The sequence below is a fragment of the Mytilus trossulus genome, unplaced genomic scaffold (assembly GCF_036588685.1).
Source record: "Mytilus trossulus isolate FHL-02 unplaced genomic scaffold, PNRI_Mtr1.1.1.hap1 h1tg000233l__unscaffolded, whole genome shotgun sequence".
NCBI lineage: Eukaryota > Metazoa > Mollusca > Bivalvia > Mytilida > Mytilidae > Mytilus > Mytilus trossulus.
The window spans coordinates 1,410,443-1,426,690 of record NW_026963314.1 but is presented as its reverse complement, the minus strand read 5'-3'; the positions used below and the strand labels follow the sequence as shown (position 1 = coordinate 1,426,690).

General features: G+C 30.9%; 2 protein-coding genes across 2 annotated transcripts; one reads left to right on the top strand and one right to left on the bottom strand.

The window, feature by feature from the left end:
• The first annotated feature begins 413 nt into the window (after positions 1-413).
• LOC134701171 (putative nuclease HARBI1) lies at positions 414-6,177 on the top strand. The gene is made up of 3 exons (XM_063562311.1): positions 414-951; positions 4,975-5,261; positions 5,974-6,177. The coding sequence occupies exons 1-3, from the start codon at positions 414-416 to the stop codon at positions 6,175-6,177; spliced, it is 1,029 nt and encodes a 342-aa protein (XP_063418381.1).
• Positions 6,178-12,746: 6,569 nt separating this feature from the next.
• LOC134701170 (uncharacterized) lies at positions 12,747-15,596 on the bottom strand. The gene is made up of 4 exons (XM_063562310.1): positions 15,514-15,596; positions 14,516-14,711; positions 13,519-13,746; positions 12,747-13,039 (listed from the first exon to the last, which is right to left on the bottom strand). The coding sequence occupies exons 2-4, from the start codon at positions 14,688-14,690 to the stop codon at positions 12,747-12,749; spliced, it is 696 nt and encodes a 231-aa protein (XP_063418380.1). The 5' UTR covers positions 14,691-14,711; positions 15,514-15,596.
• Positions 15,597-16,248: the final 652 nt, after the last annotated feature.

The window sequence follows — 16,248 nt, the reverse complement described above, 5'->3', positions numbered from 1 at the left end:
AGGGGGAGGGATTCCTTACCCAGAGTAAAAGGGGGTATCAACTATATGCTCCCATTCAAATGCATTAATTGTAAAAAAAAAATGGGGTTCCACACCCCCCTTCTGGATTCGCCAATGTATGTTATGAGTTGTCCTTGGTCCTGTTAATCAACCATTTTTTTTCCCTCCAGTCCAGGTGATTGATGACTATATCATGTCTTATAAATCACTGGGGCCGGTTGTTCAACTTGTCGTTAAGTCTAACGCTGTCGTTAAAATATGCTAACGCTTCGTTAAAATTTAACGCATGGTTAATCCTGTTGTTCATCTCTACGTTAGATTTAACGCAACGTTAAACTGTCGATAACTTCTGTAAAATCTAACGCTGCTATAGCTCATCGTTAAATACTTAACGAAGCGTTTTAATTGAGAAAATGGCTGCTCTGTTAATGGTACCTAGGCAAAGAAAAGAGAGAATCTTCAGAGGAATGGTTTCACATCTGAACAATTTGACTGACAATGAAATGAGGATAAGATATAGGTTTGGAAGAGACTATATAGCTTACATATGCAATATTGTGGGTAATAAATTGACAAGATCTACAGTAAAGGAAACTGCTCTAACAGTGGAGCAACAAGTATGCATAGCCTTGAGGTTTTATGCCTCTGGGTCATTTTTACAAGTAATTGGAGATACAATGGGCAACGACAAAGCAACTGTATCTAGAGCAGTGAATGATGTAACCAATGCTTTACTTGATGTGAAAGACAACTTCATCCAGTGGCCAAAAGACATCAATTCTAAAAACAGGATGAAGTGTGTTTTCCACAGACAAATGAACTCCCCAAATGTTTTGGGGTGCATTGATTGCACACACATCAAGATACAAGGGCCATCAGAGGACGAGGCAGCTTTTGTCAATAGAAAGGGGTTCCATAGTGTGAACGTGCATGCTGTGTGTGATTACGAAGGTACTTATTTAATTTATTTATATCCTCTTCGTCTGTTTATTTGTTTACCTTTGTTATTATCTCCCTTAACATGCTTAAACCTTCTCGTCAGTAAGTCAACAATTCGGCCCTCGATCTTATACGACCCAAATATTACAAGAAATCGATCGACGATCGGGTCATTGTGTGCTATTTTTTCCAAAACAACCGCGCACATGTCACTCCAAACAGTGTGGTAATTGTTGCCACTTATTTATATATGCTATTTCTAATCTTTACGATGTTGGTAAAGGAAAGCATAATATTACTGTTGTATTTTACGATTATACAGATTATGGAATAATCTTTCTAAATATCTACGATTTAATATTTTTTGCCTCTTTTAAAGGTAAAAAAAATCTGCCAGGACAGTAGCGTTTCACGTAAGAAATTTTGTTGAAATTAGTTCAAAATTAAAGGATACAGTTAAATATCTTCTTCAAAATAAAAGTCTGGTAAACAAATTTTAGTTCATTGAAAAGTTTGAAATCTGAGCTTTATGAAAATATAAAAGGATATAGACATTTATTTCCTTAACGACAAAAAAATATGCCAGGACAGTAGCCTTCTCCGTTAAATTTCTGTATAAATTGCGGAAATTAACAACTCAATTTTTAAATGTAATATTGGAATAGTTTCTTTATTGCGATTGTCTGAATTACAATTTTGATACTACAAGAAAATAAAAGCTAGACCAAATTGTAAAATAAAAAAGTGAATAAAGAAATTGCCAGGACAGTAAATTATTCGCACAAATTTGTTTCAAATCAAAAATTGAAAGTTGAATAGATTATTATTTTGTGTTGTTGTCATAATTCGTTGTAAAGTTAAATTTTGGGAAAAGATAAAAAATATGCATTTAATAATAGAAAAATTCCTTAAAAAGCATCCCATGAGTCGACCTATTGCTAAATATTTAGTTGGCACGTGCCAAGCTTAACGATCTGTCATCGAAACTTTGTATTTGTATATTCTGTCATGCCAACCGTAAAGCGAGCGTGTGGTAAAGAAGATATTTAGCTTTAATTTTAGGAAAACTTAATAGATTTTATATTTTAAGATAAATTTAATGCAATAGATTGTTGGATTTTCGCAATCCAAATGCTGTTTGGAATGTACTGTGCCTGGCAAATTTGATTCATTAGAAAACATGTTAGAGTGTAAATGGCAGAAAGGAGTAAAAAAAATGCAATATTGGAACTCTTTTTATGTATTAAAGGAGATAAAAAAAAAGTGACACTTTCCTGTGCAGAAATATATTACTTATTAGCGAATAAACACCTTTTGAATATTTGACACCAATCAGTGACTTTGAAGTTTTTTTTAATGTCAAAACATAATTCTGATATATGTCTTCTGACTGTGATACAATGAATAGAGATCGAATTAAATCAACAAATAATGTTTTTAATAACCACACCAATGTAATTATGTTTTCTAAAAATAATCACTTTAATGTTTCTATCACGGAATTTTAAACTGAAAACTTTGAATAAGATAGAAAAAAATCTTTGATAATTCTTCACTTGTTCCTATCAAGGATTTGTATAGTAAGTCTTACTATACAAATCCATGTCCCTATGTATTAGTAATTTCCTAGCAAATTTGTTTTTAATTTATAGGTTTTTTTTAATAGTAAAGTCCTAATTATCATTTCAAAAAAGAATGCCAGATAAGTTAATAAATATACAATTTTTTTTATGATTAAAAATAATGTTTATTTCTGCCATTTATAAAACATGTAGCATAGTAGGCTTAAGTCCAGCTTATGATTCAAAAGGAGTGGGCTACTGTCCTGGCATATTTTGTTGTCGCAATCTTATGAAAATAAATGTTCATATAATTTTATATTTTCTGAAAGCTTATGTTTTAAACTTTTAAATGAACTCAAATTTGTTTACCAGACATCTATTTTGAAGACGATAATGAACTTTATATTTTGATTTGAACTAATTTCAACAAAATTTCTAACGTAAAAGGCTACTGTCCTGGCAGATTTTTTACCTTTAAAAGAGGCAAAAAATATTAAATCGTAGATATTTAGAAAGATTATTCCATAATCTGTATAATCGTACACAAATATTATGCCAGACAGTTGTTCTGAAGAAAATATAACAATTATATGTAAACTTTTCTCGACAATTTCAGCCATTTTTTTCTTAAAATTTAACGGAGTAGGCTACTGTCCTGGCAGATTTTTGTGCTGTTACTGTCATTAAAGTTCATATAATTTTATATTTGCATAAAGCTTATATTCTGAACTTTCCAATGAACTAACATTTGTTTAACAGACATCTATTTTGAAGACGATAATGAACTTTATATTTTGATTTGAACTAATTTCAACAAAATTTCTAACGTAAAAGGCTACTGTCCTGGCAGATTTTTTACCTTTAAAAGAGGCAAAAAATATTAAATCGTAGATATTTAGAAAGATTATTCCATAATCTGTATAATCGTACACAAATATTATGCCAGACAGTTGTTCTGAAGAAAATATAACAATTATATGTAAACTTTTCTCGACAATTTCAGCCATTTTTTTCTTAAAATTTAACGGAGTAGGCTACTGTCCTGGCAGATTTTTTTGCTGTTACTGTCATTAAAGTTCATATAATTTTATATTTTCATAAAGCTTATATTCTGAACTTTCCAATGAACTAACATTTGTTTACCAGACATTTATTTTGAAGAATGTATTTTACTTTGTATTTTCATTTTGAAATAATTTCAACAATATTTCCAACGTGAAGGGCTACTGTCCTGGCAGATTTTTTACCTTTAAAAGAGGCAAAAAATATTAAATCGTAGATATTTATAAATATTTTTCCATAATCTGTATAATCGTACATACATATTATGCCAGACAGTTGTTCTGAAGAAAATATAACAATTATATGGTAACTTTTCTCGACAATTTCAGCCATTTTTTTTCTTTTCTTAAAATTTAACGGAGTAGGCTACTGTCCTGGCAGATTTTTTTGGTGTTAATGTCATTTAAGTTCATATAATTTTATATTTTAATCAAGCTTATATTCTGAACTTTCCAATGAACTAACATTTGTTTACCAGACATTTATTTTGAAGAAGATATTTAACTTTGTATTGTATATGATTTTGAAATAATTTCAACAAAATTTCCAACGTGAAAGGCTACTGTCCTGGCAGATTTTTTTACCTTTAAAAGAGGAAAAAAATACTAAATTATAGATTTTTAGAATGAATATTACATAAACTTTATAATCGTACAAAAATATTCTGCCAGACAGTTGTTTTGTAGAAAATATTTCAATTATAAGTAAACTTTTCTCTGCATTTTCAGCTATTTTTTTTCATAAAATTAAACTGTCCTGGCAGATTTTTTTTAATTTCCTTATTTTTAATTTTTATATTTTTTACAAATAATGTTCTTTATTATACAATTTAAATTTCAACAATATGTTAAGTAAAACAAAAGTTACAGATAAAACGTATCGAAAATAACTGTCCTGGTTTTATCTGTCCTGTTAATAGACCTTCCCGTATTTTTTTCTGTACGGGATCGGGTGTTATATTATTTAAGCTCCTGATTTCGGGAATGACCCTTTCAGGATCCATGAATTCTTTTTTGAATTTCTGGATCTCGGGATTTTGTGTTTTTAAGGCAGAGGCCTGATTTCTGGATCCAGATCCCCCCTCCCCTACTGAAGGAAACATATATAGCTTTCACTGAAAACGATTTTGAACATTCATAAATTATTGAATATACTAATAGTTTCAATCATCTGTATGCATTTTTTTAGGGCCTCAATGAGCCTCAATAAAAATTAGACTAGTTCTGATTGAGTTACACTTTTTAATTGAAAAACACTGATATATTATTAACTGGAGTCCCGATAAAGTTCCTATACCCCCTCTTATTAGTCACAAGTAGCAATAGAGTAAGTGACCTTTTTTCAAGCTGCAGTTAACTGTAACATTAATTAGTACTCTGCATAGAATTAAATTAGTTTAATATTCTTTCAGGGAAATTTACCAATATATCTGCTAACTGGCCAGGGTCAACCCATGATTCCCACATCTTCAACACATCAAACCTATGTCACTACCTGGAGACAAACAACAGAGGACTTGCAGACGGTTTGATACTAGGAGACAGCGGGTATGCATGTCGCCCTTTTCTCATGACACCATATCTAAATCCCAGAGAAAGACACCAGCAAAGATTTAATAGAGCACACTCCAGTACAAGATCCATTATTGAAAGAGCTTTTGGAATCTTAAAGAGAAGATTTCATGTTTTACACTCTGAGGTAAAAATAATTAACGAATACTTTGAAATATGATAACAAAAAAGTGGTTTGATTGTAAATGACCAGAGACCAAATTACTTGGAAGTTAACATCGATAAGTAACTGTACATCCTTCAACAATGAGATAATCCTATATAGTGATGCATATTTAAAATGGTTAATTAACCTCAGCAGTTTCATACAAAAAATGCCAAAAAAAACTTCAGCCATGAAGAAAAAAATATATTGAATAAAAAGGGACACAAAAAAGAAACTAATCATAAAAAGGATACTAATAAGGGAGCTATTATTTGTTGTTTGAGGGGGATGGCTAGTATGAAAAATGCCTTTTTATTTTCACACTTTCATACATAATTTATCATCCTTCCTCTTTCTTTACTCGAAACTCTTGTTGTGACTTTTTTTAATTTCATACAAGCGACACTACCCCCATAAAATTAAATGGTAGCTCTGTCAAACTAGAGATAATTGTTACGGAAAGAGCTGTAGTTAATAGAGATTATATTGAACCTGTTATTTAAGTAACTATCAATATTGGTTTTTTTTAGAATGCAGTGCAAATAATCATTAACATGGTATTTTTTTTTTAAGTGGGTATCTGCATGGTTAATTTTCTAGGAGACAATATTGTAGATGGGAAAACACTTCTGAAACAGTTTTTTTTAATTGAAAGATATCTTCCTGCCCATAATTATGAAATTATAAATTTCAGGTCAGAATGAAACCTGAAAAAATCTGTCGAGTGTTTGGTGCTTGTGCTGTTCTACAGAACATAGCTTTAACAATGAATGAACCTTTGGAAGACGTTTGTGGTGTACATGTTCTGCAAGACCAACCAGTGCAAGTTCCGAATTTTGAAGGAGAACAGGATGGAAGACACATTAGAGAACATATCGAAAGAGTTTTCTTCAACTGAAATAAATGTTTGATCTCAAGAGTCTTCATTTGTTCATCAAATATAAAATTTGATAAATAATACAAGTTATGTTTTCTCAAAACACATGCATTCGAGATTTTGAATTGAAGGCTTAGCAAATAATAAGTTCATAAATACACTTCAGATAATATGAGTTATTGGCACTACGAAGTGACGGTCGATCGTCACGCTTTTTTATCATCATCTCATTGTTAATTGTACACTGAATGACATTTGCCCCAAGGCTTGATTAAGGTATACATTTAAGGTCATCCTTTGGATTTTTTTCACTTTGTCGCAAAGTGGGTCTTCCATAGACTGTTGGGTGTGTAAATACGCCGGTTGGAAAGGGGATGTATAATCTGATTGCGTTGTATGAATATAGTGTAACGCCATGCATAATACAAAATCCGGTGAGTCGTCTGATTATAGATATTGTACTCTTTGTAAATTTGTTCTCATCATGAACATGCATGAAATATTTGCCACTGAATGTAAAGCAAACGATAAGAACGAATATAAACATACCAAATAAATACATAGCCAGAAATTAAACAAGAGTACACACGCTTGACGGAAATCCTGCTCCAGACAGCAGTCTTTCTGGAATTGGTTATACCATCCCCAAACTTTTCATTAATCACTTTGTAATTCTTTTGCACTTGGTCTTGAATTACATTTACTTCTTCTTGGGTGAAGTTAGGTTTTCTGTCCCTTTGTGTTTTAGCAGAAGACTTGTCAGCCATGTTGAAGTAAATATTAACAAACCAATGCATTGTGGGTAAAGAGAATAATCTCTAAACTTTAGTTAAATATTTAACGAGTGGTTAAATTATTTAACGTCACCGTTAACTAACGACAGCGTTAAACCAAGTTGAACAACACCATTTTAACCATGGGTTAAGTAACGATACGTTATAGTATTTAACGACACGTTAAATTTAACGCTTATGTTAAGTTAACGACAAGTTGAACAACCTGGCCCTGATCTTTTGCGAATTAAATCCCTAAATCTATTAAATGTGGATTTGTAAATTTATGCTAATAGTGTGCATTAAACTTTGTTAAATATTATATAAAAGAAAACAATAAGTTCTGACATATTCAGTTGCAAAATATGTACGAAAATCAGTAAGACAAATTCAGTCAGAAGTCTTAAAAAGTATAGAGAACCAACTTAATTTTAAATGGAAGATAATTTCTATTCAAGGTGGGGCAACTTCAAAGTTTTCTATCATCTGTTACTGCACAGACATATTTTTTTTCTGGGGGTTGCTCACTTGCTGTGTGAAAAATTATTTTCACTTTTTCCCTCCATTTTGTAGATATGTCCTTTTTTCGGTGCAAAATATAGTTAGCATGCATTAAATATAAGTATATTCATTGGTGTTCTATATGTGTCCGGTGCTTAAACACAATGCAAAAAGAAATTTGCAGTAGGATTCATATTTAAGAAAATTAAATCTGATTGAATTTTCATTTGTGTCATTTGGTCATTTATATAAAATCAAGCAACTAAACTGAATTACTATATTCAATATTTGTCATTTATCGTTGTGTCCATGTGGCCGGACACAAAATGCATGTCAACTATATTTTGCACCGAAACCTTCCCACTAATGCCATTTTGTGTTTTTCCAATTCTTACTAGGCAAGAATATTCATTTCCAAAATTGATGTCCCAGTCAGTACTCGCATACAATTACATTTCACCTATCATGTATTTTGTGTTTATATCAAACATCAAATTTCATTTTGTAACAAAAAAAAATATTTTGTGTTGGTGTTTTAGTTTTTAAGGGACAGTGGCTTGCTTTAATTTGATTCATGTCTGTCGACATATCTGTTTTTTTTATACATAAGGCTGTTAAATTTCCAAATGTCCAAGCCATATTTAGTACACTATTTAGTATGAATTTTCTCATTGTCAAAAGAGGTACTTGCTTATAGTGTAATTGCTTAATTATATAGTTATTTCATTAGAACTTACAATTGGTGGATAGTTGTCTCAACGGCAATCATACTACATCTCCTTATTTGATATAAAAACGGACAAATTGCATTAAAGTCTTTGTTTGACAATGTATTGCTTACATGTTTCTTGTTGACCCCTCTTTAAAAAATCTGGATAAACTATTATTAAGAAATTATATAACCAACATTAACCAAATTAGATTTCACATATATAAATATATATATATCAATTTTCAACTTTATATTATTGAAAAATGCAGTCTGCACCGTTAGCCACTAGTCCTATCCCCCGAACTAGTACCCTAGACTAGTAAATATTGATTCGTACTAGTAAAATTTTCAAAATTTTATATAGTCGTATTGGGACAAGTTTTGATATTTAGTTTCCGGACTAGTAGATGAAAAAGTTTTTGGCGCAGACTGTTTAAAAATGATGCATTATCTAAAATAAAATCAGTTTATAAAACATGTAAAATCAGGATACCCAGCAATTTTTTAAAAACTGTAAATACTGAAAGTTTTGCATGCATTTATTATACTATTTCCAGTATACATCATTTATTATTGCAATTAGTCAAGAATGGATGCCTTAGCTGTTATCTGCTCTTTGGTTGGGTTGTCACATTGACATACATATTCCCCAAATTCCATTCTCAATTTTACTAAAAAAATGTTTATTTATTGTGATTTCAAATAATTCCTCATAAATGTGTATGTTTCAGTTACAAATGTTTAATATTGCAAGTTCTTATTATTGCGATATTTACCTAGTCACATTATTCGCATTCAATTATTTCTGAATTTACAGTACTGTACATGTATAAAGTTTGAGTGGTTTGCAATAGGCAATATGTGTAATGGAACTTTACGGAAGAAAATGAATAAACGAAGACAATGATAGAAGTCTCATCTGCGTCTTTTTTTGATAATGGAAATGGCAATACTTTATGATAAATACATGTACATATGTATCTGTATATTTAAGTACCATTCCGTGTAAGAATCATGCAAAGGGTGATTCACTGGTAGTCGCAAAATTGGATCTCATGGGGTTCTATTGTTTCCTTTCAGGGAATAAGTGAAAAAAAATGAAAAAATATTACTATTTTGCTATTCGGTTGCCATGGTAACCGTGCTGTCATAAATTACCTAGTTATTTCGCCCTAAAAACCTGAAATTTGGCATATTTTCTTGATCTCTTTCACCCTAATTTCGAAGTAACTTGAAATATATAACAATATAATGTTGAAGTTAAAGACATGTTCTTAATATGTAAGTATATGAGGAGAGGGAAACAGTTCTTCAAATTATGTTTACATGGTAACCAAATTACCAATTTTTGCATCCAGAAGAAAAATTGAAAATAATCGATTTTCAATATCATTTATCTCCCATGAACAGACAGATATTTGAAATCTGTTTAGAAACATTTGTTTATTAGACCATTGTCCAAAACATATAAAAAATAAACATTTGTAGACTCCTTTAGATTTTTTGTAAAAAAAACATTTTTTACCCCCCCCCCCCCCCCTCATGATTTTGTGATTTTTTGAATTTTCTTGAATTCTGTTTTAGACAGCCTTTTCCATTGTTCCTTTTACATATGTTGTTCTTTATTATTTTTGTATGTATATTTAATCATATAATGCTTGTCATAGTGCTATATTGACCTTAAGAATAAATATTGCCCATGGTTGCCATGGAAAACAAATGATATTGTTAGTATTAGAAAAAGTCTCATTTTAGGATTTACAAGAGTTGAATGTATGGATATACTGAACTAAAACATTAAGTTGGAAATTGGCAAATTGTCATTATACTGCAACACTCCTAGAAACCAAATCTTGAAACTTGCTGGTATTTTAAGAACCTCAGATGCCATAGTAGCCTACAGACCAAACTAAGACTCTAAAAAATATTGTCAAAATCTAATAAAAATTAATATTTCAGAGCTCATTACTCCAAATCAGTTCATCCGATTGATTTGAAAATCAGAGAGTATACAGATCTTGGTAGTTCTCCTATTCAAACTATTTAATCCTGTATCTATCGACTATTACTGCCAAAGCAAAACATTGCGTATATCAAATATATCAAAGCCCCATGCACAAACTGACCTAAAGCATTTTATTGTTTTGAAAAAAAATTGACTAGCAAATAGCTAAAGATCTTCTTCTTATAACCTCATAAATAAATCTTTTCCTTGATTTTTTAGTGACTATTGTTTATATTTTATATAAACAGCAGGGCTTTGGGCAAAATTCTTCCATTGCACGAACAACAACAAACATTTGAGCAAAATACATCTCTTCAGTTTAAAAAGATATAAACATGATACATACAATCTGTATTTTGAGGTTATCATAAAATGTACAGAATAAGAAAATATTTATTATGCAATCATGACACCCATAAATAGCAGAATAATTAATACAAATTATGATTACAAATGGTTAACATTTATTTTATTGATTAAAATAATGAAAATAAATGAAGAAAAAAACAAACACTTTTTTAAAAGTCTATAAATGGACTTATAATCTTCTAAATGTCCAGAACCAGTGCCCTAATTTTTGGCACAACTATACATGTATATCTAACAACCAAGTCTTCTTTGTTATTGTACACTTAATGAAATATATAAAGTAAGAATAACATTTATTGTATTTATTTCAAGGTATTTGCATTGACAACTTATTAAAACCTTTAACCAGCCATATTTTGAGTTAGTATAGTTTTTTTTTCTAACAGTCTAAATCAAAAATTAGATTATGTTTTCTATGAACATATTTATCTTGACCTTACATATGCCAAATAAAATTTGACTTCAAATTAAGGTTCTACAATTAGATCTTTTATTTTATTTTTTTAAAGTTGGCCACTATAATATAAATTCTAATGCAATTTGGATGTAACAATTTTTTTCATTGGCTAACAGTTGCCGTCAAATCCACAGTTGACCAGGCGTAACTAAGGAGAGACCCGCCATTTTGAATTGATGAATCAACAAATGTTCGATTACCACTATACAATCAAAAATAAAACAACACTTACCTCGAATTTGCCGTTTTAATGTAATTTTATCCAAATTTGAAGCGTACAGGTAACGAAATAATCTCCAGTTTGTAAGTTTTCGTTTGTATGACGTCACGTTCAGCCATGACGTCTTTGTGCCAAAATTATTCATGAAGTTTCGCGGATTTTTTTTTATTTGACAAATTTAGACATTTCTTCAAGTTTTATCGTATTTTTTTCTTTTTGTAATGCATTAGAATCGGAATAACAGTACTGTAGTTGAAGAGTTGCCACCGTCAATTTTGATTTCACGGTCGCAAATCTCCGTTTTACTGTCTCCGCTCCGCGTCGCCAGTAAAACTGCATTTGCGACCGTCAAATCTACAATTGACGGTGGCAACTCTTCAACTACAGTACTGTTATTCCTTAAATGTATTTAATCCTCTATAACTCTCTTTTACACAATTGACACATTCTCTCTTGTTCCTGAAGCTCCTTATAGCATCCAATTTCTATTTCCAATTTATGAGCACTAATAATGAATTTTGTAAACAATTGTTTATGTTTCTGCTTTTCTCATTTATCAAATGTATAAATAATTTGTCCATATTTTATCGTACTTGATCTTGTTGAAAAGAAAAAGTTTTATTTTTTTAATTTAAAATTGTACTTAAATTTAAATATTCAGCCAAACTATCAATACATCCAAACCAACAGTTTTTATTCTGAGTATATCAGGATTGAGATAATATGAATGCTTCAGGTAGCATGGAGTTATTAGATTTATGTATTTGTATATATAATACTTGAATGTACATTGCAAAATGAATAAAAAGTTTCAATTATTATGTTATACACAAATACATCCAAACTTGTGTGAACTGCTTTTTTTATGCTCAATACTTTATTCAAAACATTAATCTCCAAATACAAAAAGTGTAAAAATATCTTTCACACAAAACTTCACTTTTCTATTTATAAGTCTGTTCAATAGATCATTTCAATTTCCAAGTGTAAGCCAAAAATGTTCCCAATGATACAGGACTTAAGGTAAAACCTAGAGAAAACTATTTTTTCACCATTTTCAAATGTCTTATATTTTAAAAACTGCAGTCTCAATTTCTTCATTTTATTTTGTTTTGATTTCAAAGTTCTTTTAATTCAGAGTAACCATATACAATTCTTGTTACTTTCAATCTGACAATAAAATAAATTTTGAAATCGTGAATTGTAAATCATTTTAATATAATTCTATTATTATTTTAAATTTGACCAGCAGACAGCTGTACTGTAAAATCAGTAATTATTGTGAAGTTTTGTTATTTCATTGTGACAACATCAAGGTTTTTGCATGGTTTACTCGGGTTTAGACTAAACTTATAAGAAATGACTGTAATATTTTTTCTTTCTATTCGAAATAACATAAAAAATTTGAGACACACTTTAAATAACCTGCCTTGTGTGCACCACCTTTTTTATGCTATTTCTTCATGGAAAGAAAAATTATTACAGTTGTTCCTTAAATGAAATCACAATTATATATGCAAGCAATAACTTATAAATTTTACAGCAAGACACTCTCAAACAAAAATATTAACAAGTTCTTCCAATGCTTCAGCTTGATTAATTATAGCTATGGTGCGGTCAATATCGTTTTCAACTACATCTGTTGCTGGAGCTCTGGACAGCACTACTAGTCTTGAAAAATAGGAAGTGATTTTACTAGGTTGTAAGTATTCTTTTGGTGTAAACATTTTCATTCCATCCCCATCATGGCAAACTCTTATGTTCCGAGAAACATTAACTGGGTTGGCTTTGTTGCCACTACTTTCACCCTCTTCAAATACACCTTTCAGGTAAACTTTTACCTTCTCTGAAAAACGATGATTTTTTCTATCCTTTTTCAATGCCCATCCAAGGGACAATTCACTCGTGCCGGCTGAAAGGGTACTGTGTTTTGTTTTTGATGAAGTTGTATCTATATCTAGACATATGTCACGCCATTTCATTTTGATTCCATCAAAAGTGGACATGTAGTGATGGTCACCAACAAAACAGTGGTCATTAAGCTCTGAATATGAATGCAATACTGCATTGCAGTTGTGTTCCGGACAAGTCAGATTAACATCGGACTGACTTTCCTCGGAGGGTTGTTTTCTCGGGCAGCTAGTATATTTCCAGTGTCTTTACAAGGTACTTTAAAGTCTGACAAAACATTTAAAGTTGACTCAAGATTAATTGGAGTTATTGACATAATTTGACCTTCACCAATGTTGTAGTTTTTCCAATATTTTAATTGGCAACAATTTTCAAATTGTACGTTTGAAATCATGGTAATTCCCTTTATTTTACGCTGGAGCGTCAATTGATCTACTGGTAGAGGAATGTCAACATGGGCAATTTGACATCCTGGAACACCCTCTCCGTCATCCAAAGCCTTTTTCATATCTGCAGAGCATGATATGTTGCCCCCATTGCTTACATATTTCCTTAGCTTTGCTCGCATGTGTGCTATTTTGGCATCACAATATGACTTGCCATCCTGTGATTCGCTAAAGTCGTACCTTTGTATATTTACACCTATAAGAAAAAATTATACTTAAACCTTAATATATTAATTACCTTGCAATTTAGGAGTACAAATAAAGTAAAGTGACAGTAGATGAATATCATTAAAACCCATGCCTATAACCAGAAATATGTGTTCTTGTACCTGAGTCTTCTCATTCTGAGATGTTTTGCATTGTATTCTGTTTTCGAAATCATATATACATTTTTGTACTTGATTTGACATCATTTATAAGTACCATAAAAAATTGTGTTTCTTTCAAGGTAAAAATATTTTAAAAAGGTTAGACTTTATGGTTTGTTGGTTTTTTTTGTTTGTATTTTCATATTCAGATATGCTCTGTTTATTTTCATGATTATTTGATTCCATGGTCAAAGTCATTGTATAAGCCTTTAAAAAAAAACTTGTACCTTATCAAACAAGGTGATATTTATTTATGCACATTGCTTTTAGTACATTTTCATTGAAATCCTTTTTAGTTTAATAATGTATAAGATACTAGCTTCGAGTAAGTTTTCATAGAAATCCTTGTTACAGTTTGAGAGGAGTTGCGCTTTTTCATATTCTTTTATTTCATTGTTAATATCTTATCTGCATACTATATCTTATGTCATCCACATCCTTATGTAGTGTATTTCAACAGTGCAAAAATTCACCAATATCCATCAATCTGTCAAAGCTTGGCTTTCAAAGTACATTGACAGACAGTCACACAGGGTATTATTAGTTACTCAGTGTGTGTAAGTGACCTGCTCACTACCTAAGTAATAATAAACATACCTGTTTCTTCTGATATTGCTGGAACAGCATGCCATAAATTACTGCAGTGGTAACACCCTGCGTTGTCACTTCTCAAAAATGCTGTTGTCACAGTAGGTTGTTGCTTTTTCAGAGCTAATAGTACATGTTGCAGCATACATGCTACACTGTACCAATCCTGTTTAACACCATCCATAACATGAACATATGTACGATGCTGAAATCAAAGTAACATGATTTAATGTTTTGTATACAGTAATTTTAAAAGCATTTATAAAACAGTAACAATTTAAATGTGCTTTTTCTGTTTCTCGTATTAGTCAATCTCCCCAAGGGAGGACCAACCAATCATACTTCGAAACAGTACCTCAGTCATTCAAAGCAAGGATTTTCTCTTTAATACTTTCATAATTTATTTCTGGAGCTTGTTCATTAATGATAAGATCAAGATCAAAATCCACAGAACTTTACAGCGTGACATCAACATGGGTTATTTGCATAACTAGGTCAGTAGTCCCATTGATTAACAATGTGGTAGCATAGTGATGCATTTACTAAAATGTGTACATTCCTTACAAAATAATATAAAATCTTTAGTGGAGTAAGTATCTAATTATACAGACATCATGGATAATCTACAGATATTTCATTAGGAACAACCATGGAACTAAGGAACACGCACGTGAAGTTCCCCGATGTAATAGGTAGCAACATCCAGGGATATGGGTTAGCAAACCCCAGGGGTTATGGGTTTTGTAATGATGTGCTTTAACCTATCTAAATCCTAGAAATATACTAAGCCGGGGATAATTGTTTTTATATATACAATTAGATTTAAAATATATCCCCATCTTAAGATAGAATCGAAGAAAAAAACCAAACAAGAGATGTAGTTGAGAGTAACAATTTCCTTTGTTTATAAAGTAAACACAAAGTGATAGACATATATAAGCTGATTACATTATAATCTGATGTATAATAAAAATAGAAATATAAATATATGTCACACAAAATCTTACCTTAAGCTGATTTTCATAATCTTTAAAAACACAAACAGTTACATGCCAATTCAGCCCCTTCTGTCCAAACCAATCACTTTGTTTTTCTCTGATTAATAAAGGGAGGAATTTCATTGCCCAGTCCATAACAACCATGACTTCTCCATTCTTAAGGTTTAGAAGTTTCTCTTTTCTGCAAGAATCTTGGGCAACCAATCTCACTATGTGGCATTTCCAATCAAAAACTGCGCTTTCTGGTGTGCTTAAATCGTGCTCTAACTCTCGCTGTTTTTCTATAGAGAAATTTGCAATTATGATAAAAAATGTTTGTCAAGTCAATGAATTATAAAATTTTGCATTCCAGATTTTTTGGTAAATATTGCTAAAAACTTATTAATACAGATATAACTTGATAATCCATTGACAAGTAGCAATCAAAGTCCCCTAAATAAATTACCTCTAATTTGTATCTGTTGTTCTTCAGGCAGATTAAACGATAAGAGGTATTGTATTTTGCAATACTTACATGTTTGTATCTTATTCATATGCTTGTCCTTAAACATGTGTGTTTGTGTAAAGGGGAGGACGGCGGAGAGTGTGTGTGTTAAAAAATATACACAAAACATCATTTAGCACCTCTCTCTTGAGTTGGCAATATTTTGTTGTTTGTATGTGTTTCTTGCACATTTTTAGTTATAAACTAGGTTTAGAACATTATTTGCTTTACCCTTGGACGAGGTTTGTCATGGTTTTTTT